Here is a 26,286-nt window from a genome sequence, read left to right as displayed (position 1 = left end):
TTCCTCTTTCGAGTCACATCATACAGAGGTTTCACAATCTGGCTGTATCCAGGAATGTGCAGTCTCCAAAATCACACTTTACCCAAGAAACATACAGTTTCTTGCTTGTTCATGGGATTTGCCATGGTAGAGACTCTGTTTGCCACATTCACTATAATGTGTCAGCATCCATCCTGCCACTGCACTCCCAGAAACTGGATCTCTCTGGCAGGTCCTTTCACCTTGTCTTGCTTGATGGCAAAACCTGCATTCAGAAGAATGTCAATGATTTTATTACCTTTCTCCAAGATTTCTTCAGCAGTTTTACCCCAGACAATGATGTCATCGATGAACTGGATGTGTTCTGGAGCACCACCTTCCTCCAGAGCATCATGGATCACTGCATGAGAGATGCTTGAACTGTGAACCCAATCTTGAGGCAATCTATTAAAAATGTACTGGACTCCTCTCCAGGTAAAGGCAAACTGAGGCCTGCATTCCTCCGTTATGGAAATAGAGAAGAAAGCATTAGCAATTTAGTGGTAGCATACCATTTGGCCTCTTTGATTCCAGCTCATACTGGAGTTCCACCATGTCTGTTACTGCTGCACTCATAGGTGGAGTTATTTCATTCAGGGCACAGAAGTCCACTGTCAGACGCCAGTCTCCATTCTGCTTTTGCACAGGCCACTCTGGACTGTTGAAAGGTGAATGAGTTTTGCTGACAGCTTTCTGACTTTCCAACTGACAAATCAGATTCTGAATGGGCAATAAAGAGTCACTCTTGGTTCTGTATTGTCTTTGATGCATAGTATGAGAAGCAACCAGCAACTTTATGTCCTCTATCTTATGTGGTCCCACAACTGCAGATTAATCAGAAAGCTCAAGTCTAATAGACATATTCAATTTTCCTTCATCAATTTCTACAGATGCTACTCCAAAAGCCCACTTGTATCCCTTAGGGTCTTTGAAACCCCCTTCTCTCAGAAAATCTATTCCCAAAATACAAGGTGCATCGGGTCCGGTCACAACTGTATGCTTCTTCCATTGTTTACCAGTTGAACTTATATCAACTTCTATCTTAGTTAACTCTTGAGATCCACCAGTGACTCACAGAATAGTTATAGGCTCTGATCCCTGACAATTTGATGGTATGGTGCACTGAGCTCCTGTGTCAACCAAGGCCCTGTACTTCTGAAATTTTGAAGTGCCAGGCCACTGGATGTACACATCCCAATAGATTCTGTTATCTCTATTATCCCTCTCCTCCCTGGGGTGGGAGGCAGGGCACCCCTAATTATGGGGAATATGTCCCCATGTGCAGTTAGCACAGTGTCTAGTGTTAGAATTTGAATCACTGTTGGAGCTACTAGAGTTGTCCTGGGGAACTGTAGAAGTAACAGCTACCCTTCTGGTATTGCTACCTTGGGTTCTGCCACTTTGCAGTTCCCTGAGTCTCCTGAAAAGATTAGAAGTTGGTTGACCATCCCATCTGTTTACATGCTCACCAAACTGATCACACACAGTTATCCAAATACTCCCATGTGATTGCCTTGGTGCTCTGTTTTTGTTTGATCTGTTTTGGAATGACCTTCTTGGAGGACATCTATTCATAACGCCTGAAACTTGTATCCATCTGGAGGAAGAATTGGAATTATCTCTTTGTGCCAATTGGGATATGGAATCTTTCAGTTCTTTCATGCAATTCTTTATCTCTCCAGACAGAGTTTCAATGGCTGAAACCAAAGAAACACTTGTGAGACTATCCTCCAATTGTCTCATTTGATCAGTGAAATGGCCAACCGTAGGAGGAGCTCCACCATAATTTCTCAACCCAATTCTACTTGCCAAAATATTTGCATATTAGGAGGAGCAAGTTTGATGAGCTTTTTGGCAAGACCAGTTCCTACAGGAATTTCATCAGGATTCAGAGTTCCATGGTCACCATAGAGTATTTCTCTCACAGCAAATTCTCTCAGATGCTTAATTCCCTCATCCCTGGTATTCCAGGGTTTAGGATTCCATGGAAGATCATCTCGGGATAGGTATCTCTTGAGAGCTGCCAATAAAAGGTGTATCTGCAGAGAAACCTTACCGAGACACCTGCCTAGATGTCTATCCCGCTGTCCTTCAAGAGAGTGTCTAGCTGAGATGCTGACTTGTCTCCCACTACTAGAACTGGTCCACCTGTATCAAAACATCACCAAGCCAAGCTAGAATTAGCTCATTTTCTGCTCTAATGTAATCCTTCCTCACATGTCTTATCTCCTGGTGGGGGGCACTAGCATTCTGAATATCATCATCTGACTCCTCCTGTGCCTCATCTTGCTGTAGTTGTTGTCCCCATGTGTCTGCTGCTACTCTTCTCAGGATCTCTTTAAGCTCAGACGCACCTCCATTACAGGTTCCCAGGACCTGTATTTTGCCCTGCATCTCCAATATCCAGTGATAGTTTCAATAACTCAGCCATATCTTTAAGACAAACTTCCTCTTCCTCCTCAGCAGGATCTTTTTTAGCAGAAGTTCCCTCTTCAGCAGCAGTGGGGTCTTATTGCTCTCCCCCATCAGCTACTGGGTCAGCTTTGCACCTTCCCCTTCTGTCCAAGGCTGCTACTTGCTTAATTGAAGCTAAATTTGGATTTATAGCCACCTTAACAGAAGCCAACAGGTTTTGAGATGAAACAGCTGCTGCAGAGGACATTTCTGGTCCTGCCGATGAAGAAGGAAATGGCTTTGCCCCTCTAATGCCTGCCTAGGGCATGGGGGCCGCCATTGTAGGAGCTGCCACTGCCACTGGCTGATTGCCAGAATCACCACCAACACCGTTCAAAGCAGCCTGTCCAATAGCCTGTTTAGCTTTGTTCTTAACTGATTCAGATTCTCCACTCTCCTCATCGCTAGAAATCTCTGGACTCGAGTTAGAGGTGTATCTCCTCCGCCTCAGTATATGCTTAGAAATAAAACAGGTCTTAGATGTCTTCTACTCCCATATCAGAGCTACTAACAAGAACACATTAGTCACTACCAGCAGCCCAGTTACACACATAAAATAAATCACTTTTGGATCCCAGCCATCACTTAGAATTACTCTTTCACCTACTGGGACTTTAAACTCATGTATCTCAATGGGCAGTGTCGTAGCAGTCACATTCCTGTACTTCTTAAGCTAAAAGAATCCCAAAAACCGATCATAGGCAAGCTGAATTTTATACTTAAACCATAAGTATAATTTGTACATCAGGTATCTACCAAAAGGATCACACAGCATTCCAATTAAATATTTGTAGTCCAAGATGCTAAAGATTGAGAAAACTAGATGTTTTAAAATCCACAGCATCTTCATGCTCGCTTCCCTGATCTGAGCAGAAATAAATTAAGCAAATCTCACCCTGCATCTGGAAAGCAATTATTCTGAGCCCCACACTGGATGCCAGTTATTTATGTGGTAGTGTGAAGGTTCAATCCTCCCACCACATAAAGCACAGCTAAACTCAGAGAAGCAAATGAAAAGCTGTATTTTACAAGCAGAATGAAATGCAATGAATATATACAAAATACACAATATTTACAGTTTATACAAAAATATACAGGAAAGAACATAACACAGAAAAACCCTCCTGAGGAGAAACACCCCCCCACCCTGGGTTCCCTCCATAACCCTCTCTTCCCCCCCTTTCTTGTCCAAGGCTAATTGGACAGAAAAAGGATTAAAATAGAAATGGATATTAAGGGGAAAATAATTAATTCAAAGCAGTTGTTAAGAAAGTTAGTTTTCTTATCTCCTGAGTTTCAGTCCAAAGTCAGTTGCATGAACTCCAGCCAAGCACAGAAAAGAAAAGCAGGGCAGACTGAAGATAGACTGTAAGTTCTTAATGTTACATTCTGCTGATCTGCTAATGAAATTCATTTAGGGTTTTCCTTTTTACACCAAAACATCCATCTACAGTATTCTGTAGCTTGTCTTTTCTTAAAGGCACAATCTAAAACTGTCAGAGTCGTAATGCTTGTTGTGCTAGTTGTTTATTGAGAATTTCTGGGTGCCAGGTTGCTTGTACATTTGGATCTGTGTGTGGTCGTAGACCTAATAATTGTGCATCTGTTACAGCGGTGATCTTGAAGGTCTCTTCCAACCTGGTTTATTCTATGTATTCTATGTATTCTATATCACATAAAGGATCTCCTCGTCGTCTCCATGCATTTTCAGTTGCTGCTGTATGGCATAACCCACGCCACTTGGTATCAAAAACAGCTAACTGCATCAGTGTTAATATTACCTCGACAATTGTAGTAATATCAAAAGGTGTTATGATTGGTGAAAAAAACATTTGTAAAAGACTCTGAGTGTAAGGGGAATTGAGACCATGTTCAGTAACTGTTTTCTGTAAATCTCACATTAGTGGCCATCCCACTGGTTCAAAAACAGTTACCCTTTGCATTAATCATTACAGGAAGAGCTACCAAGTCTTTTCCTGTTTCTTCAACTGCACATTCATTAATTTTTTGCCAAGTCACAATAGGACCATGAACTACTGATGAATCTGAATATATGGAATTGTCAGGTATATCATAAAATGGTTCTAGAGGTTTAGTAAGCTGCAGGGGGGATGTTGGTAGCACTAGCAGCAGACCTTCAGCAGGCTGCTGAGGGGTGGTAGTGAGCTGCTGATGGTGTTGGACAGGCACCAGTGCCTGAATTAATGTTTTCAGCTCCTGTGCTAGAAGCTCGGGTGAGTTTAACACCAGGAGGGATGGAGGTAGAGGTGGAGGGGGAGGGGGTGGGGTGGATGTCGAAGAAGAGCTTTGTTCTGGTGAAATGGTGTTAATTACTTAACCTAATGTCCTAGTGGGACCCTCCATACAACAATTAGATTGCAAATGCAATTGACTTACATGAGACAGCCCAGCTTTCTGCTCCTTACATTATACCTTGCACGAAACTACAGAGGCCTGAATTGTTATAAACCTAAAAAAGTGCTTGGAAGTGATCTCCCACATTTTCTTAAAAACCTGATGGTGTGAGAATGTCTTTATTTTAAGAAAATACCAAATGCATGGAAATAACTTTTTCCAGATTGCAGACCCTGATATTTTCCTAACGGGTATTTTATAGTGAATTGAAGCCTGCTGCCAGCAACTTTTCTTTTCTTAACTGTTTTTCATAGCCTATTGAGAAGTATTCCAAAGACCCCAGGCTTTCTTATGACCACACTCTGAAAGCCACCAGGAACACAAGGTCCAAGCTTTCTAATGATAGACCAGCCTGGGCTTGCCAACACTCTATTGTTTTTGATGATGACTGCTCCCAAGCAGAGCAAGTTTGGTTGACAAAATGGGACATTCAGCCTTGTGTGATGCTAGCATAATCTGCCCAGAAGACACTAAGTAAAAATGGTCTAAGAGAAAATTTCTCAATCTACCTGTGTTTGGCTTTGTGGGTTAATTATTTAAAAATACTTTTTTTTAACTCCCTTGGCTGGATGTTCAAAACTTATTTTGACATTGAGGAGTTTTGTTTGTTTTTTTAACAAAAATTTCTCTGAGACAGAGAACCTATAAATGAAAGTGACTGACTGGCCAGAGAGGCATTGAGAAATTTTATTAAATCTTTAGAAGGAGAAAACAGTGGGAGATTTTTTTCTTTATGGATGCAACAAAATCATATCTTTATAAATAGCTGTAAAGGTGAAAGAATTGAACACAAAGATGAGTGGCAATAGTATGAGAAGAAAGTCTGTGTGGGAAATCCTTGCTACAAACCTGAATCATTGAATAATACGCCAGGCAACTCATCACAAAGAGAGACTCGTGCATGAAACACAGAGCTGCAAGAAAGCCTGAATATTATGCAGTCAGTAAAAAATTTCTTCAGAAGTACTTGGATCAGCAGAGAAGCTGGTGGAATCATGTAATCATAGACACTTGTTTTTTATTTCAGTGTAAACTGGTTTTACTGTCTGACTTAGAAAAGCAATGCTCATGTCAGTGTAGAACTGTGATGGGTTGAGGCAGACCCCCTCCCCATCACGGGCAGAAATAACAACTCAGACAAACGGATTGCAAAAGTGATGGAAAGTTTAAATGGAAAGCAGTGAAAGTTTACAGAGAGCCAGAAGTGCAGTGACAAAAGAAATCCCAAAGCAGACCCAGAAACATCCCATCCCAACCTAAGGGTACACCCAAGACCCCCAGGGTTCCTTCTTCCCCCCGCCCCGCTCCCACTTCACTGCTAGGCTAGTCTCAGATGGCCAGATCTGAGACTCCCCATCCCCCCGTGGCCTTGGGCCTAGCCAGGCCCAGGCTGGAAGACATCTCCCCCAAGTTACTGGGTGGCGGAGGGAAGAAAGAGGAAGTGCCAGACCCTGCGCTGGATCTTATAGCAGTGCAGAGAATTATGGTATGAAATACCTAATTTCCTGTGTCCACCCCTAGGGGCTGGACTTCTGGACAAAGGAAGTAAACACAGCAGAGGGCACCCAGTCCAAACTGCTACAAGAACATAAGTAAAAGCTACTTCACTGTGGTAGGTTGAGAGAGGGCTTAGCTCTCCCTCCTCCACAGAGTAAGAAACCACAGCTAACTCAGTTGAAGAGCAAAAGCTATATATTTACAAGCATATATGGAAAGCAGGTTATATATGACACAATATATACAGGTATTTACAATATATACACAGAAATACACAGCAAAGAGAAATAACACAACAAAAATCCCTCCTCGAGGGAGGAATCCCCTCCTTGGAAACCCCTCTCTCCCCCCCCTACCTCCCTTTTTCCCCAAAAAGGGGTTAGAGAGAGAGAAAGGCAAGTTACTAAGGAAAAGAGTTGTTAGTAAGCTTCAAAAGCCCCTGCAGGATTAGTGTTTGCTTATCTGAAGGCCAACTCCAGCAGTTCGCAGAAGAAGCAGGCAGGGAGAACAGGCTGAAACCTCCAACTCCCCCAACTCCCAAACCGAACTCTGAACTGAGGAAAAAAATATTTCCAACTGCTTCACAAGCTAAAGCTGCATTTTTGTTTATCAACCAATGAAATTCGTTTAGAATATCAGAATGTTTTGGTTCTAGTACCGAAAACATTAGCCAGTGTGTTCCAGCAGTGTTTGTTCTTAAAGGCACAGCCTCAAACGACCACATTCACTTACAGGCAGACTAATGCTAAACCACATTATGAATACAAATCTAGCACTCTGAGGAATGATCAACATATTTATGTCTGCATGGTAATATAGCTGATTCACTAATAATCTTCACCCATTTTTAATCCCAATAATGTAATTTAGTAAAAATGTGCAACCTGCTAGGCGCTTCCTCCTGTGTACTGAGAAGGCAACAGAGCCACTTATGCACTACATCTCAGTGACTGTAACTCTATCCACAGGAAACCTGGAAGTTTGTATTCACATCTGTGTTTACCAAACTCAGGCATATAACTTCACTGTCAGTTCTGAAGTTTAAAGGAAATTAATGAGAAGTCCCTCACTGCACTGATGTTCACGTTGATGACGATGTCTGTCATGCTTGTTACTCTGCAAAATACATTTTAAAAACTTGACTTAATGACTTGGGATGGCATCATGTTATATTTAGTTTATTTTCTTATAACAAGTGTATTTTATGGCTATTGTTCTATGTGTCCTCTTCTGTTCAAAACCAAAACTAACTAGCATATATTAGACATTTCAGGCATCAAATACAAAGTTAACTCTCAGATTGCATTATTTTAAAAGAGGGGACAGGGCCAGAAGGAGGTCAAGCTACCTAAAAAGAAATTACAGTCTTATTCTTCTCTCCATGAAACAGAAAAATGCGCTCAACTTCTGAGTGTTTACACTGGCTCAACTTTTCTGGGCTGTCACCAACTCTTTCCATTCTAAGGCACATGCTTTAGGGTAATAAAACACGAAACAAGCAAATAAAAACAAACACAACAATGCACATGTTAAGACCTAGAAATTCCATTCACCTAAATGATGATGCCTTGTCATCAATGTAGGTCTGATCCAATCCTTGTTAAAAATAAGCTGAGGGATTTCTGTTGCCTTCAGTGGCAGCTGAACAACCTCCTAGAGGAGCAGGTTTTTGCTTCTTGAGATGAAGAACTGGTAGTATTGCTACTATTTCCCATATTCTTTAAAGTTTTGTATTTTGCAAGTAATATCCTGTAACTTTGTTCACTCTTCTGTCTGAAGAACATGTTCATACTCTGCACAGAGTAAAAAAAGTGGACCAGAATACTAGATAATGGTGAATGCCACAAAATGTAAATTGATTTCAACACATTGGAATCCTTGCATGGCTCTGAAGCTCCCAGCAGCTCAATTGACGTTTGTAGGTAATAGCCTTGGTAACAGTGAGTGATCTCATGCCAACAAGGACCTTAAAGAAACACCAGTGGATGCTCTAAAAATGTGTTTGTTGGGCAGAAGTAGGATATCTTTCTTAATGAAGTTCCCCTTGCTAGATTCTGCTTGTATCTGTTCAAATTTTGACCAGTTTACCTTAGATTGCTGCCTGTTATTCTCAGTAGACAAGGTTCAGCCATTCCTGGGGTGGTGTATATATTTACCTGTAAAGCAAAAAGATTTAAGGCTGCTGCTCTTTTAAGTGAGAAGTGAGATGTGAGAAGTGAAGTACACACAAAATTGGGTTCAGGCCCAAGCACTCAGCAACATTATTCTCTGTTCACAGACCCTCATGGATGTGACTCAGACTCTGGCAGCAAAATGCCTTCATCCCCAAAGAAAAGAGATCTCCATAGGCCCAGGCTCACAAGCAAGAAGTCAAGACCCCATTTCTTTTCAACTTTTTAATGAGCCAGGAGTTGACTGAACAACAGATCTAATATACAATTTAGGCAGGTAACTGGAACTGAAAGAAAAAACAAGACTAAAAGAGAAACCTATGCATAGCAAAAATGGTAACTTTATTTAATGACTTAGGTAGGAAAAAACTGTGAAGTGGCACTGCACACTTCTAAGCTGCTGTTTGTGCATGTGTTTGGATCTTGTGGCAAATTTTCTGTTCTTTTTCAATTAGAACTTTTAAGCTCATGGGAATACACACAAACACAACAGTGGAGTTTAAAAAAAGACATTAAACAACACTCCTAGAAAATGAGAAAGCACATAGGCCTGAACCAAGAGCTTCCTCTGCTCAGCCATGATCTTTGTATGTTTTCCTTCCTGTTCCTTATATCTTGCTACACTTGGGCACTACATTGCATATCTGAGCATGGCATTGTAGCTCTCACTCTGGCACTGGCAGTGTGAATAAATGCAAGCAGCTGCTACTCTGAACCACCTGATCTAGCTAAAGATGTCCCCCTTCACTGCAGAGAGATTGAACTACATAACCTTTAAAGGTCCCTTTCCACCCAAAACAAGTCTATGATTCTTTGTCCTAAGCTAATGACATCAGTGCCACTGTGCAGCTGGAATGCATGGAGTGAAGGATCAAAGCTATGTAGGAAGCGTGCTGAAGGATTCTGGCAAGTAGCATACAGCAGCAGTGGGCTGCTTTACAGGGGGATGCAGAGTGGCTGGAGAAATAAGGAATCTTCTTACCTGAAAAAGGAGGCAGGACTGGATTATGCAGAGAGGTTTTATGTTTTGGAGTTCCAGACACAAAACCTAATTATAGTTTTCACATCATGTCCAATTTACAGCATTCAAGGAAATTCCGGCAGGACAAATTGATAGGATTTCCTAATTTTTCAGTGCCTGACAATCTGCTTTGCAGAAACACACACAACAAAGGGCCTCTGACACAAAAATGAGTCCATTTAATAAACAAATGGTCTTTGTGTAAACAAATGCATGTGGAAAACCAGTCAACTATTTTGCATTTTTCACACTAATGGTTGAACTGGATAAGGCTTATGCTCTAGAACCTGCAGAATATTTTTATCTAAGTAGATGGATATTTTTATCTAAATAGATGGAGACCATAACTTTACTGAAGGTAAAACTTGAGGATATTTGTATAATTCAGTTTAAGACTTTACCCTGGGATCCTTTCAGTTATCTCTTTACCCTATTCATACTACTTGCTGACTGTTGCTCCCGATTAATGGATTCCTAACAGCTTAAGAAAAGCATAATGTATTTTCAGAAAAATAAATTTAATTAAATGTCCTATATATACAGCTAATTCACACTTATGACAAATACTACTTTCATGGAGTTTAAAGACCACGACCCAAAATAAAACTTTCTGAAGTCAGGAAGAACTTTGAGAAGACTGATCTTGTCTTTATTTTATGAAAATGTTATCATGAAGGCTGATATGAAATCAAAGATTTACTGTCACAAATCCGTAACAGTTAAAGAAAATAGAGGTTTCCTGCCCTTTTGCTATCATCCCCAATCTTATATCACATGAGAAAAAGTTCAGGTCACCTTTATAATTACAATAGCTAGTAAAACATGATGATGAAAATGAATTATAAACTTTTAAACTGAAATGGTTATCTATCTCCTTTGGATTCTGTTCTTCTCTTTCAGTGTAACCACTAAGACAAAATGTATGCAAAGAAGCATGTTAAAGAATGCACGGAACTCCCTAAGTTGTGCCATGCTATCAGAGTACCAGGTTTAAGCTTAGTTTCTAAGACATTACTAATTACAGCTCTCAGAGACAGAAAAGAAAACATAAGACCAGGTTTGTAGCACAGCTCATTTTTATTGTTTAAACAGTTTTTGCATAGGAAATATATCCGCTTCCAGTAATTGACTGCAGTATGAGCAGCTGCTAGCAGTATAGGCTGGATATAACAGTAACAATCACATTAAGTCAAGCTTGATTTACACCAGTTTAAAACTTGTGGCAGTTGAGTTCATTTGTAACCCAAAAAAAAAAAAAAAAAGTACCAAAAAGAACATTATTATCCTCCAACCAGGCACAATAAAAACCTTTGTTAACACTGGGGCTAAAAACAGGTCTGATGCCAGAGGGCCCTAATTCCAAAATTAAGTAGCTGTACTGTAATGCATCTTACTAGTGAAGGTTCATTACACAAAGACTGTGCATGCACCTCTGTTTTAATTAAAATGTAACCTTCAGGATTTATGGCCTACAGTATGGGGAAAAATGCCAAAAGTTTTAAAATGGATCAACCCTGGTGTGTAGCTAGCAAGCGATAACTGACTACTTGTCACCTACAATTGTACTAAATGTATCTAAAGAAACACGCAGCCCTACAAAAGTTGTTCTCAGAGAAATATCATTGAGATGGGGTGCCTCTTCCCAGTTTACTAAAAGTTCTATATGATATAAGCACAAATTAACAGCTTGATGAAGACATAATCTAATGCAGCTCTTGAGAAGCCTATGCCTGGGATTGAGGAACCCCTCACATTCTACAATGTTGTAAAGACTTTTTTTTTTAATCATTTTTTGAAGAAAATGTTATCTGAAACATATTTACAACTGAACTCAACAGAGACTGTGAAATTGAACAGGCACTGCTCATTTGTTTGAGTTTTTTGGTAAACATTTTGCTGGTTTTTGTTTCTTTCTCATTTTGCATCAACTTTTATCAGTCCATGCAACTTCAATGCCCTCAATGAAGAATGCATAATAAGCCATACTTCTTAAAAAACTTCCTTCTGCATATAGAGATACATTTGCCACATCCGTCCCTGTAGCACAGTTTCAAAACCATTCTGTTAAAAATACAGGAATACAAAGACTGGCTTTAGTGTCACTAGCTCACACTGCTCTCCATTTATTCAGGCCACCTTTTGTTTTACCGTTATCATACCATGCAATAAAAATATCAAAGGCTTATTCTAGGATATTATGATGCTAGTGGCACTGAAGCCCTTTTCACAAATTCAACATACATTTGAATTGCAACACACAGATATTTCTAAAGAGTAATAACTAGTGAACCCTTTTATCATTAAAAAAAAAATAAATCCACAAACAAAAAACCCCACCAAAACCCCAACTACTTACAAACATTGAAGAAAAAAAATCGCAACAAAAATGTAAAAATTGACCATCTCCAATTTGTCCCCTTTACTATTAACAATGTGACCAACAGAGCTGTGGCATGGAAACAGTACAAAGAGTTGTCATGGCAATAAGTTTGGCTGATGCAAAGGTCATTGTGTAGGGTTCAAGGGCAACATCAGTGGTCCGCGTTATCTTCCAACTGCAGTGCTCCACCACACCCACACAATTTTAAGGAATTAGAAAAAACTGGGGAACTAGCAGAAAGTGCAAATCAGAAGGAGGCAGTTTTCAGCTCCTTCAGCATGGAGTAGAACATTCAACTCTGAGTTTTTCCTGTTTAACCTGATGAGCCTGCATATGATTTTACTCCCTTTTTATTAAAAAAAAAAAAAAAGAAAAAAAAGAAAAAAAAAAAGTTTTCTATAGAAAACCAATAAAAAAGTCCAGGAGCATGCAGCTGGTTTATGTTAAAGAAAGACCTTGACAGGCTCATGTAAACTATATCGGATGTTATGCTTGGGGCCTTACTGCCAGCAACATGAGGGAGTTGTCTCATTATAGTGAATACTGTACACTGAATATGGGGTAACTTTCTGCAGCCTTCATAAACTCACACAGTAAATACAATTTAGATTTAAGTACAGAACACAACTCTGATGTCACAGACGAGTATGTCCTTGTGCAAGTTTTTCATTAAGTCCTTATGAAGCTACAAGTTGCAAATCCAAAACTCTGCTCCCTGAGGACACAGCTATGTGAGATGTAAGTACTGTTTTAGGTCTCTGCCTATCCTGAATTGCTCTGTGAACCTGATCTTAAATACCATCATGTAACAACCACAAAAACTTTTACTAAAGGCCATATATACTAATAAAAAGACGGTGCTCTCAACATTTTGAAATGCTCTGAAAACCAACTTTTCCAATACTAAATACAACAAAATAACCTTCATAAAATATCTTTTCTCCATTTACATTTTTTAAGGATTAGTAACCTGTACTTTTCAAGCACAGGAATCTGTGAAATAACTCCTAACTTGGACAGATAATTTTTTTTAATATATAAATTAAGAAACTGGAGAGTTTTAACTCAAGTCCAGTTTCCAAACAAGGAATATTCTGTTTACTTTAAAAATGGAAATGACAAGCATTTCCAATGTAACTGTTAAAAAGTTAGCTTTACAAACAAGGGTATTTTAATTAAAAAAAAAAAAATCTTAACAAAACTATACAGTGTACAAATTACTGTCTACAAGGTAGGTGGTTCATTCAGAAGATCCTCCTTTCTTGCTACTTGCAGCTTCACAAATTCATTCACATATTTCAACAGAGCTGCCCACCTGAACATCACCCCACAACTATATTGCTATAATTAATATTTTTGCCATGTCTTTATGTACAGTCTCCTTCACTGCCTTTTTTTTTTTTTCCTTAGTCAAGCCTCAAACGTTCATGTCAGTCTGGGGGAAACACACTCCAGTGGCATAGCCATGAGGCCAGGGGCTGCAAAGCAACTTAGTAAAGGCAGAACAGTGCACATAGAACGGGGTGGCTCTATTTAGTCAGAATACACTTTCTGGTGAAGGAGGAGGCCAGAGACTGGATTTGAGTTCTCAGTCTTATCTTGATCCGTTCATTGATGAGCTTAAAACAAAACAAAACAAAACAAACAAAAAAACCAAAACCAAAAAACAACCCAATCAACAATAAAACAACCCAAAACAAAACCTACAGTAAATGACGAGTTCATTTTCTTCCAAAGAGGCTTCCTTATTAGAAAGAAAGGCAGAAAAACCCCACCAGCTACTTACCAACCCAGTTCATTCACATGGAAGGAAAAGAGTTTGCTGTCTAAAATGTTGCATCTGTAAGCCTTAATGTTTTTCATACAGGAGGTCAGAGATACTAAAATGCTCTGTTAAGGTCACTCATCTTCTTACATGGGCAATGGTCACTTTGACCACTGCACTTTGAAGCCTGAATTCGTTTGTTTCATCCTCGTGTGCTATTAAAAGCTCAAGTGGGACATCTTGCTAACAGCATTAATAAGGACAGCTTCCCAGCACAATTCTATGCTTTTAAACACCACAGTATCACTGGTATGTGGAAAGAACAATACATGCTTTATCAGGCCAGAGCCAGATGTGAACTCTGGGTGGATCTAGTACATTTTGGTAACCATGTGCTTAGTGAATGAATTCACTCTACTACAGGACACAGAGAAAGAGCAACAGGAAGTTGATTTTAATTTTGTGTGTGTGTCTTATCTTTTTATGTGGGGTTTCCTATTTTTTCAGTTTAGCTATAGATAAGGATTTGCTACTCTGCAGCTTCTATCTCTAGCCATTAAAGCTCTACCTACACATGTATCATCAGCTGGAGTCCTGAGGATCTGCTGCCCCAATGGCTCATTATCTGCTGTGCGCTGGCCAGCGTCAGGAAGGACTGACTTCAGTGCGTCACTTGCCCAGCACTCAGTGGTGTGACTCTTGCTGGAAGCTGCATCTCTGGGGCTTATCTAGGATATGAAAATCTCCAAAATGCAAAGACAGTTTCAAAGGGAATAATAAACCCATATCAACAAGTTTATAACTCTCCTCTACCTGCACCCTAATAAATGGAGATATTTTTAGGAAAAAAATCACCATGCTGAGCTATACACCACAAAGATTCCTGGCGTGTGTCTTGTCTCCAGGCCTGCTACTGATCTGCAAAGTGTCACTTAACTGAAAATAGTCTTTTATTTACATCAAAGTCTTTAATTATGTGCATTAATAAACTCCTTCTTCATAATGCTCAGAGCTTTCCAACTGACCCACTGTATGAGAAGCCACTGCAAACCTCTGACACAGCCTGAGAAGGCTGAAACATGTTATTCAGATGCTATGAGTTAACAAACCTAGGGGGACAAAAAACAAAGTGTAATATTTATCAGTCAAGCACACCAAGGGAGGCAAATTCTCTGCAGGAGTAACTCAAGAGTCAGCTGGAGTCAGTGGCATTATGCTACTGAAGACACTGGCCCTATACATGCATTTTTCCTGGGCAAAAGTGTCTTTAGCAAAAAAAATTTGCTAAAGTGGACATTTTAGGATGCAGTATCTTTGCCAGAATAGGAAGGACTTCATCTCTGTATGGGTCTTGATGTTTTTCTGCCTGTCTGTCTCTTTCTGAAGGAAAAAGCCTTAAACTAAAACAATTTCCTCAAGTCAAGTCTGCCTCCAACAGAATTCATTATTTGCTTTTTAAATCCAGAAATTATTTCAGCTTGCACCCCAGGTGGGAAGTTAAAAAGAGGGAACCGATTTGAAAGTTTGTCACAGTAGGCAGAACAGTCACTTTGCAGCCCTTGCCTGGGTAAGGGTGCACTGCTTCACAGCTACACTGTAAAGTGTTAAAAATTCTCCCCACCCACCCCAGAATATATATATATATACACATATATATATATATATGTATGTATAAAAAAAAATCCCCTGTCCACCTCTCAGTACAGAAAAGGACCTCATCACACTGCAAAAATAGCAGTACCCACTTTGGTCAATTAAAACAAAACAACAAAAAAAGCATACTTTTTTTTTCCTTTTTTCTTTTAAATCTGAGTACGTATCTATAATAACCAATACAGCTAAAAGCGCTACCTACATAGGCAAAACTTGGTATTGCATAATTCGTATAAATTTGTATCCCCTCCCCCCAATATTAATTGGAAGATGAAAAACATGAAAGCTTAATAGAAAAAAACAAAACCAAAAACAAAACAAAACAAAACAAAACAAAACAAAAAAAAAACAACACCAAAATACTGAAAATATTGCTGGTCGATTACTATTTTTAAGCGGCAACTATACACAGCCATGATATGCTTTATAAATGTGAGATAAAGGTATAACTGTCTAAAAAATCCATGATATCACACTTTTTCCCATCTGGAGTACAAAATATTTCATCATAAAAATGGTAAAGATTTAAAATTATAATAAATGCAGCAAAACAAGTGTAGGGACGTCAGGGTGGGTTGGGTTGGTTTTTTTTTTTTTTGTATTTTTTTTAAATTTTTGTGGATTTTTTTTGTTTTTTGTTTTATTTAGATTGCAAGGCAAGGCACGTAATGTGGACATTATATCTTCGTGCAAATTAGGATTACTGGAAAGAGTATTTTAGTTATTTCTTTTAAAGAGACATAGAGGCAAAATGTCTGCCCATGCACGTTATATTCCTGTCAATATGTGTAAATTGTTGAACAAGGCTAACTTCTGAAAGCACCATGCAAGTTTTCAGCACCCTGTAATTAGACTTACATTAAGAGTGCATTATTTAAATATAACATATCCCCATCCTGGTATTACCAGTTTGTAAACGGTAAGCTTTGCCCTTGTGACATGGATTTGCCTATCTCTTTGTCTCTATGATGCAGATTTTGCAGAACCCTAAGGGTTCTTGATGCAACTAGTAACTTTAAATAAATAAATCCTACCCCTCTGTAGAGGCAGCAGCTAAATCAACGTAAGTGCTGTGTTTCCATTGATTTCTTTTTCTCAAGGACATGATTTGTCTTGATTTAATGCCTTTTACTGCCCTCAAAAACTGAGGGGAAAAGTAAGTTTGTATGAAGTAATTTTTAATCCCCTCAATTTAGAGTCCAAGGGCTGAAGGACTTATAGTGATGACCCCTTAGATATGATTTTTAAATTGCACTTGCCTCTGTAAGTGTTCCTTTAATGGGGAAAGTGTTCGCTTCTTTTTCCTTTTAGTTTTTACTGTTGCATGAAGAGATAACACTTCTACCTACATTAGAGGCATTTCTTCCATAGAGCCTGTGTTCATGCTGATTGAAAACCTCAAACTGCATAACACACTAGAAAAGGCTGAATTAAGGGCCAAAGTTTAATAAATCCATACCAATAATGAAGGCTACAAAGCTTATTCTTAGAAGATTTAGAAATCAGTGTTGATAAAATGCCTGGCTTACAGCCCTTGTCCTTGTACAGCTCTGTTGCTTCTGTCTAGCCTTTGTTTTGTGAGATAACCAGGAATAGTGATCCCATGCGTAAACAACAAGAATACTAAACCAATAAAACTAGCTTATCATGCAAATATTAAGGCATCTAGAAAGTCAGTTAAAATATATTGTCAGAGACAGAACACCTATTTCCCAGCAGATTTCATATAACAAAGGCTACTTTGCAGGGGCTGCATTCTACCCATCAGTGAAATATCATCGACCCTTCATTTCAGTTTCAACCATAAGGAAAATAATGATTATAAGAGCAGCAATTGCTGGTCTATCTTTTCCTTCTTTCTTCAGTTTCTTTTCTTGTTCTGTTCTTCCTCTTTTTTCTTTTCTTAATTTTGCTTTTATTTTTATTTTCAGTTTTCCCCTCAGTTGCTTGTTTCTGCTTGAAGGAAAGGCTCTCCAATTATGTTCAAACCATAATTTGGGACATTTGCTGGCAGGATCGGTGTCCTATTCGATACTTGAAAAGGAACCAAGCTAGCCCAGGTACCAGGACTGTGAAAAGGGGAAAGAAAGAGAGAGGGAAAAACAAACAAACAAACAACAAAACAGAAATTAAATATATTGCAAAAACCAAAACACAATTAATCTGAAACAGGGTTAAGTCAATATTTATTATTAATAACACCAAGTTTGTGAGTATTACCTGAGATTCTACCGCACACTTTTCCCTGTGAAAGTATGGCTTATTTGAAAGAAATACAATTGTGTGCAATTCAGTTGCAAACAGCATTACTGCTGTCTCACACCAAGTGGCTTGTTTGTTTATGAAAGGCCCCCCCGCCCCCCAAATTTCAGATGCAAATATGGAGAGCAGACAAAAGAAAACAATACAAGCAACACTATATGGCACAATGTATGTTACTACAACAGAGGGGTTTGCTGTCCTCTAGAACACAATACAAAGGTTCAGTCATTAAGTTTCCTGTGCTATTTCCAACATTTCTGAAACCTGGTAGCTTATCTTCTCTCAGTCCCAGTATGTGCCTCTGGAATGCATGGGCTTCCATGAAAATAGAAGACCTTTAATATTCAAGAAACATGCATTCTCTACAGACTTTTTTTGCCAAAGGTATCAGTGCTTAAGGAACACTACATAAAACAGGGCAGTCATGAAAACACTTGCAGAAAAGGGTAGCCCAGAGTCAAGGGGAGCAACAAGCAGCATAAATCTTTCAACAAACAACGGAGAAAGGAAACCATTTCAAAGGCAATTCAATGTCTTTGGAAACTAAGTCATTATTTTAAAGGCATTCTGTCACTGAGGCATTGACATGCTTACCAGGCACCGACTGCTAGTAGGTACTGTACCAAACAGTATCTGCAAGATGGATATTCAAGAAAACCTTATCTGACTCTATTCAGTATGCACAGCAGCTCCTAACCAGCCTTTTCTCTAGAATTCTTTCTGGTAACTCAGAAATAATTGACCTTATGGAAAATGTTGGCACATTTATTCAAAAGAATACCAGTGTCGAGAGTCTTTGCCAAACAACTAACACCAGCCCTCCATACACAGTGTGCAAACACGTGGTTCCTTCACATTTCATTGCACAGAGATTCTCTTCATTCTAGGTGTTTCCACAAACATAGCACCTTGCTTGGGAATATACTGATAAGCTTTATGATAATGTATCTGAAGACTGTAACCTCTGTCATGTGTTTTGTGGAAGTTTTCTATCTTCTCTGTCTTTGGTCAACCCTCAGCATTGCTCCCTCCCTGGGTGAGCAGATGCACTTCTGTGGCATTGAGTGTAAAGAGGAAAACAGAACCTTTTTATCTCTTTGAATATGTACAAAATAATTACCTTTCACTTGCAGATTCATGTGATCTTTTCAGCTGCTGCTCTATGAACGTTAGAGTTCAATGTAATTTATGTAATTTAGGGACATGTTTCTCATGCCTTTTATATTAAAAATAATACAAACAGCTTGTGCTATGTAGTCCTGTTTGATACTCTCTGTCTCTCTAAACCAATTACTATTTTGATTCCTAACAATTCATTTCAGGTGCTCTGTATTACACATAAAGAAAGTGGAAGCAATTGCTGACCTGCTTGTCTCAGTTATGGTCAAATTCCAAAGAGAGCAGGACTGCTTTTTGTCCTCAAGAACATATAAGAAACATGAATATCCTAATGTATGTTAAATTCTTGAAGCACAAATACTTTTTGATAGAGTGGGATTTTTTCCAAATTAGTGTATTCTTTCAAGTTCCCTGAAAATCTGGGGAGTTTTAACCTCTTCAAAAACGAAGATCAGCTACGATGTTTAACTAAAGACATTTTCCCTCCTCCCTTTTTAAAAAATTGTACTGACAATTACAAATAAAATTAAATCCTGTTCTTGGAGAAATAACTTCTTTTGAAATTAAAAAAAAAATAAAAATCAGTGACACCACAAACCTTGAAATATTCACAGACATAAACACAGTTATGCATGGAAGTTATCTAATATAATCTGACCAAAAAAAGGTCATGATTTAAAAAAATAATAAAAATATTCAATGCCAGAACCTCAGCAAAAGGCTTAATTGTTTCAACTTATTCTTAACATTCCTTCACAATTTGTTTTAAAATGCAGTTTTTGTTCCTTCCCCTCAGATTTCAGCAATTTTAAGAAGTAAACTCTGAAATAACAGACACAATGCAAATAGTTTCCAAACACAGGGATTTGTAAAAATATGAACTGGTAATTAAAAACAAACAAACAAACAAACAAAACAACAACAACAACAAATAAAGCAGATTTGTTTTCTCAGGTTCTCTCTGAATATGTGTTTTATGGTGCACAGTTCTTTGCTATACTGTCACATAAGATTTACAGAGTTTAGTGACTTTAAACAGAATGTAAATTTTGTGTGAGGTCAACATGGTGTTTAAACAATTTCTGATGCAAAAGCTAAACACACAGCCTCCAGATTACCTTTCTGAAGACTTACAGTGCACTTCAATAGTTGGATACACCTACATGTGACTTTTACCTTTGTTTTACAGTTGACAACCTTGTAATGACTACAGTGGATGAGGGAAACCAGGCAGTGCCAATAAAGGGCAAATTACTATTTGTAGCAGCCTTCATGGAATGGTTTGGGTTGGAAGTGACCTCCAAAGGTCAATATAATAATTATCAATTAATAATTATTGTCAGAATCTTGATTCTGTGGAAAGTGTTCAATAAAAATAGGTTGCAGCAAGTGACTAATAGAACTGTTGCTGCCATGCAACCTATAAATTTAATATGGGGTTTATCTAAACCCTTCAACCCCACCCCCCACCCACCTTTATATTACAACTGTGACAAAATGCAGATTGCAACAAATTCATCAATGCTGTTTATGAATCGTCAGGGAGTAATAAATCTCCTATGCTAACACTATGTATACCCCACAGAGTTTCAGATGCCCCTCATGCTGCTTTTTCAGAGACTTCAGCTGTCAAAGATGGTGTACCTCAAGGGAGCACCTGTGGCACTGAAACGCCTGCACAGGAGCAGGAAAAGCCACCACTCTGACGCCGCTGTGGGTGGGCTGAGGCTCCTGATCTGCACACACTCACTGGGCAGTTCCTGGCCCCACTGGCAGCTAGGAATGACAGGGCCTCACTGCTATTTGCTAGCACTTCCTAATCCATGATCTTCAATGCCTTAGGAGCTCTAGCTGCATTTAAAAAATAAACCATATCATACTGCAGTTTGATGTAACTCTATCTTAGGCCACTCCAGTCCTGATACCACCACCAAGTGTTTACTGCAGACAAAGGAAACCTGAATGAAATTTACTGAGGTGAATAGATGTAATCACAGTGTAAAGCTATGAACATCTATGATAAAAAAATAGCAAAAAAGCCAACCTCAGGCTCTGCTAAACTGCATATATATGGCTGTCTATCTGATATTCCAACATACTCCATTACATTTGTGGTAAATTTAATTGAACTTTCAGTTACCTCAAGCCACACCCTGCTTTTGAACTCCCTAATGCTCCTGCATGCAGCCAAGCCAGGCTGGCAGTGCAGAAGAGCTAGATCCCCTGACAGCTTTCTAAAACCTTCTCTGATGGAACCTCCATGTGGATTCCAGAGTTTAGTTTTTGCCATGTAAATTATCTACAGTTTCTCTTCAGAGCATCCTAGGAGAGGCACCAGTTACTGACCACTGCAAAGCAAACTCTGCCTGAGGAGCCCATAAATAGCAACAGCAGGAACAGGGTAAAGATCTTCACACCACTACCCAGCACTTTGCATAAGTCCTAGGTAAATTTCCAGCCCTCAGTTTCACAAAAGCAATGCTCTATATCTGTTCGCAAAGTGCTTAAACACACTGTCCAAAACACAGGCAAGCTTACTGTCCTTGTAGAAGTCAATGAGATGTCCCTCTGCCCACATAAAAAAACACTGAATGTATGAATGGAAAAAAGCTGATCTTTACCCACTCTCCAGCTCACTACGCCTAAGGAAGCATGTGAGCTCTGAGCTCACAGAGGTTATAATATAAACACCTATCTTTTGGAATATGAAGTAAGATCCCTAAAAAATTGCTCTAGGCTAAGTTTTTTGGGGAAAAAATTACATTAGAAGCACCAACAGATATTGCTGTAAGATTCAGACTAGTAGCCTTTGTGAGAGTGAGGTCTGCCAAACCACCTTCCTGAAGGATTCTACTTCTAATTTCACTCACCAGGAACAGTTTTCTCTCACCAGAACTAATCAGGTGTGTTACACAGTTACCAGTTCCCTTTCTATCCATGGCAAATATAATGTATTTATATGTTCACATATAATAATACAGCAAAGGAAAATTTTGCAAGCATCCTACAGGGTTAACATCCTCCTTTACAGTTTCCATTACAGTTTTCATGTTAATTCAATCAAGATTTCTGCCCTAATTTCCTCTTAGAGATAATAACTGCTTTTTCAAGAAACTCTTATTAAAATATTACTGGAATGGACCACAAGCAGAACTAACATTATATGTATATATAGGCTGCTTTGGAGATCATAATAACATAAAGACTATAACAATGTTAAACAATTAACTAAATGCAATAAAAAATAAATCAAATCAGACCTGAGTAAATCTGAAGGATTTTAAGATTCTTACTTCCCACCAATCACTACATTCTTTCTAATACAGCTCAGAAGTCTGTACAAGTATTTCACCAGCTGGAAACCACTATTTTCTTCTTGTAGCTTTACTATCCCATTGCATGAATATGCCAGCTTAGACATGGTAGGTCAGATCATACCAGGTCAGACTTTGAACAGTTAAAGTAAAAACATCTTCAATGTTGAGAGAAGCGGCACTAGCAAACCACTAAGCAAGGTTTTCCTATCTCTGTACTAAAGAGTTGCTCATCCATACAAGTACAGGAACTTTACCATTTTAAATTGGTAAGATTGTATAATCTTGGGAAACACAATTGTGCTTACCTCAGTGTGCTGCAGAAATTCCCACTTAGGCATTTCAGCTTAGAGAATAATCACCCCTCCAGCATCTACTTAATGTAGTACTTTTGTTACCATTCTAAAATGGTATCTGTAGTTAAACAGCTCCCAGATTTCACTTTCTGAGGTGAGAATTGATTTAATGAGATATTAAATATATCTCAGCTTAAATTAGGGTAACTTTCACAGTTTAGCAGGCACATACCACCCATCTAGCAGATGGAGGAGGTACAGACCTACTGATTTATGCCCGAAGGGAAGAAAAGAGAATTCTTTTGTAAGGATATTTATTCTATTTTCTGTAGACCCCTTTCTGTTATACCGTAACAAAAACAAAGCAAAAAAGGTAAGGGAAGTTCAGGAATAAGCCAGAGAGCCTATCATTAACAAAGAAAATCCATAGTAAGGATCTATGCTGTGCTCTGGACAATGCATACAAGACTGTTTGGTGCAAGAATAGGGCTAAAGAAGGTGCACAGGTGATGTCATGACAAGGTGGAGAGCTGCCCACCATAAAGTCACACCACGAATAATGTGGGCTTGAGTTACTGGAGACCATTGGGTTGCTTATGAAAAGCCTGAGCCCAAACTTTCCACTGTTTTATTCCCCAAATATTACAATTTTTTTACTTTAGAACTTTAGAAAGAAAAAATTACTAGCACAATCAAATAATGATGCAGATAATTCTAAATGCACCAAACCCCAACCAACCAACCACACACACAAAAAATTAAACCACTGGTGTAGTTTTAATGCTTTAAAAGAAACAATGGGAGGGAAAATGATCAAGAAATAGAAAATTGGAGCAACCAAGGGGTTAAAGACACAGCTTACACCTGGGAATTCTCTACAGTACGCTCCTCCTTCCCTAGAAGTGCTGCCAGAAATCATCTGACAGGAAACCTAAGGTTAAGTTTGTCCTACTAAGTGAACAAAGAGTGCTCAGATCAGGCAACCAGTTCACTGCAGAGTGGGAACTTTTCTAATCCTGCTGGAATCCCCAGTGCTGCTCAGGATTACTGAAGTTGTTCCCTTTAACATCTTGCTTCTGGATCACCTCATTCAGTCTGGTCACATGGCAGCTCTTGCTGCTTCTCCTGTAAAGGTTAACTTAAAGCTCCAAACATAATCATGTGGAAAATGGACATTATTGATTCCTATGGTCCATTGTTTCCCCATTCTAAGTCCCTGAAGTTCAAGTTCAATCTGGAATTACATCATGTCTGGTTTCTCCTGGTTACCAGACGGCTTGAGACGTGACCACAGCTACAGAAAAAACAAACAGCCTTCTTCACGCTTCAGCTCCCCTATCGATTCAAACATAAACTTTTTTTCTTCCTCTCAAGTATGCCTAAAGTATGGAGCATGGTTAATTTAGAGATTAAGTTCCAAATTAGATTATCTAATGGCATCTTAATGGATTGCTGACCCATTTCCTGTGGCATGGCAGCATGCAAGTCTGGCTTGAATACAATTAATTTCTTAGGAAGTGTTCTGAATATGTTTGCCTAGATGGGGAGGAAACATAATGTTCTGCACATCTTTTTGCATTACAGAGTTGGGAAAAACACAGTTGGCAATTTAAATTGATAAATACCAGAAATCTTTAGGTTTTCTTTCCAGTAATACTTTTACAATCAGGGTATTTCTGTGTTTTTCTTCTAAAATTGTAATGAATTGAGATTTCTATTCCAAAAACATTGCCCAAGGGGATTGGAGATGGGGAAGGGGGGAGGGAAATGAGAGAAGAGGGAGAAGGGGGGTTGCAGAGGGTATAAACCATTCCTCTAACAGGTGTCTCTGTTTACCAAAATGTGCATGCTGTTGCCGACTGTATTTCTTTAGATAAGTGTTTGATCAATAATAAGTGCACACAACATACTGTGCTGCAAAAGCAGTCTGCACCCATTCTCAATTCCTCTTCTACTCTTTCAAAATCCAAGAGTATCCCATTTGATTTGTTATCAGCACTATTATCATAAACCCAGAATGGTGCTAGGCGGGTGTGGGAAATGATGTTTGGAAAGCTGAACACCCCTGCAGCTGGAGCTGAGAAGGAAATTCAGCACTCTGAGAACAGAGCTCCCCTCAGCATATCCAGGAACAAAACAGATGTTGTACTATGCTTATGTGTCAAGATAACAGACCAAAAAGCAGGAAATGCTAACCTAGTGCTTTTGCTTAGGTAGTGTAAATGTAATGTTAAAGTAACACTTAACTCATAAAATTGACACAGGAAGGTTGCTTTAAAAATTAATACAATAATATATGAGAATAGTTGTGAATAAAAATATATTTGGTGATAGCTGACTTAAAATGTACACTGTGATGATGAATATCTGCTTACATTCTGTGAAAGACGTGGAAATACTCAGCTTGCTCTGAAAGAGACCCATCTTGTCAGCTTTTGTGAGTGGTCCCACTGGAATTAATATTAATGGTGTAATGGCTGAGATTCAGGCTCAAGCTTATGTTATCAGACCTACAGACATACTTCTCTTACTTATGTCTAAATTTATTTGTTGCATAGGCTCTTACTTTCACATAGCAACTGAGTATTTCCTAATTGGGCCTTTCACAGCTTTCCTTCACCTTATGTGTCTAGGAATCCTAAACAGTTGTAATTACAGAACTGTGGCTATGAAAAAAAAAGAAGGTTGGTGGTTGTTTTTTTTTCTCATGAATTCTAAATTATTTTAGGAGTACTTGAGAAGTTAATTTTATTGATGTGCTTACATTTTGCTTAAAGTTCATTAAAATATATACCATAAATGCTGTAAGTAATTAACCAAACCAAACCAAAACAATGGAAAAAACCCACCACAACTGTAGATGGTTAGGATATCAGGAGCAAAATAGAAATTACTACTTCCAAATACCCACCAAATAACTGGGTTGTCTTCCCCATTTTTTTTAGAGTACTCACAAGATATGTTATGTAAATATTTCCTTTAAAAATGCTAGAATGTTTACTAAGCAAAGTACTCGTCTGGTTTTTATTACCAGTATTGGTTTGGGGTGGCTTTTGTCCTGTATTATTTATATTCTTTCATCTTTTTTTTTTTTTTTCCCAATGTTCAGTCTTTTGCATATGGACCACTGCTCCCTGGGACTTTAAATGCCAACAGACACATAACTTTATGCAGAAAGAAAATATGTTTTGAAATCTGTGTATCATATTTTGAAATACATGCATTGTATCTCCTGTCAGGTATAACACAAAGGTACTACTAAGGACCCCCTCCCAAAAAAATAAACCAACACCAAAAAGCCTACAAAACCAAAGCCAACACCAAACAAAAATCCACCACCAAAAGCTAAAACAAAGGTGTCATCATCATTCACTCTCCCTGCATTTCTAAGGTCTGGTTCATCCACAGTGCTCCATGCCAACTTTTTTACCTTCTTGAGGGCAATGATACTCTGAAAAATCAGCATACCTGAAATAACCTGATGTGAAAGATCAAACTGAGTATCACCAAAATGAGCACTGTAGATCTGAGGAAATCACACAGCTCAAACATTTACCAAACCATTTTGCAGAGGAAAGCTTTACTGTCTGTACTAGAATGTATTTCTTTGCCATTGAGCAACAATTCCTTTTGCGATATGTTCACTGTTTTAGTGTTCATTTTAGTGAGAGAAGGGCTCCTTAGCCTGTGCAGATATCATTTCTCTTCTTAGATCCACACCTACGTGGCATTTTTAGAACATTGTATTCCAAATCTCAAATCCTGAAAGTCATCTGCTTCATTGTCCTCCAAGCCTGAGCTTAATTCAAAATGGAGTAAGCACAGCCTAGTCCTATGAAGAGATACCCATGGCAGGATTTGTAATTGAGCTCATCAAGCAGTACTTTTATATGTTGGTAGGTTCATAATGGCAGGCAGCAC

The 26,286-nt window shown here is 38.7% G+C and overlaps 1 protein-coding gene across 8 annotated transcripts in view; it reads right to left on the bottom strand.

Moving 5' to 3' along the window:
* Window positions 1-16,002: 16,002 nt before the first annotated feature.
* Window positions 16,003-26,286, bottom strand: part of NFIB (nuclear factor I B) — a 297,023-nt gene continuing 286,739 nt past the window's right edge. For 6 of the 8 annotated variants that reach the window (XM_054179068.1, XM_054179072.1, XM_054179073.1 and 3 more), the window contains one exon: window positions 16,003-17,443. In XM_054179068.1, the coding sequence (XP_054035043.1) occupies window positions 17,314-17,443 (130 nt within the window). In that variant the 3' untranslated portion in view covers window positions 16,003-17,313. The remainder of the gene's footprint in view (window positions 17,444-26,286) is intronic. The other 2 variants (XM_054179071.1, XM_054179076.1) reach the window with 1 other exon arrangement.

Source organism: Dryobates pubescens, chromosome Z, assembly GCF_014839835.1.
Source record: "Dryobates pubescens isolate bDryPub1 chromosome Z, bDryPub1.pri, whole genome shotgun sequence".
Lineage (NCBI taxonomy): Eukaryota > Metazoa > Chordata > Aves > Piciformes > Picidae > Dryobates > Dryobates pubescens.
The sequence above is the reverse complement of the archived record's forward strand: the minus strand, read 5'-3'. Positions and strand labels throughout refer to the sequence as shown.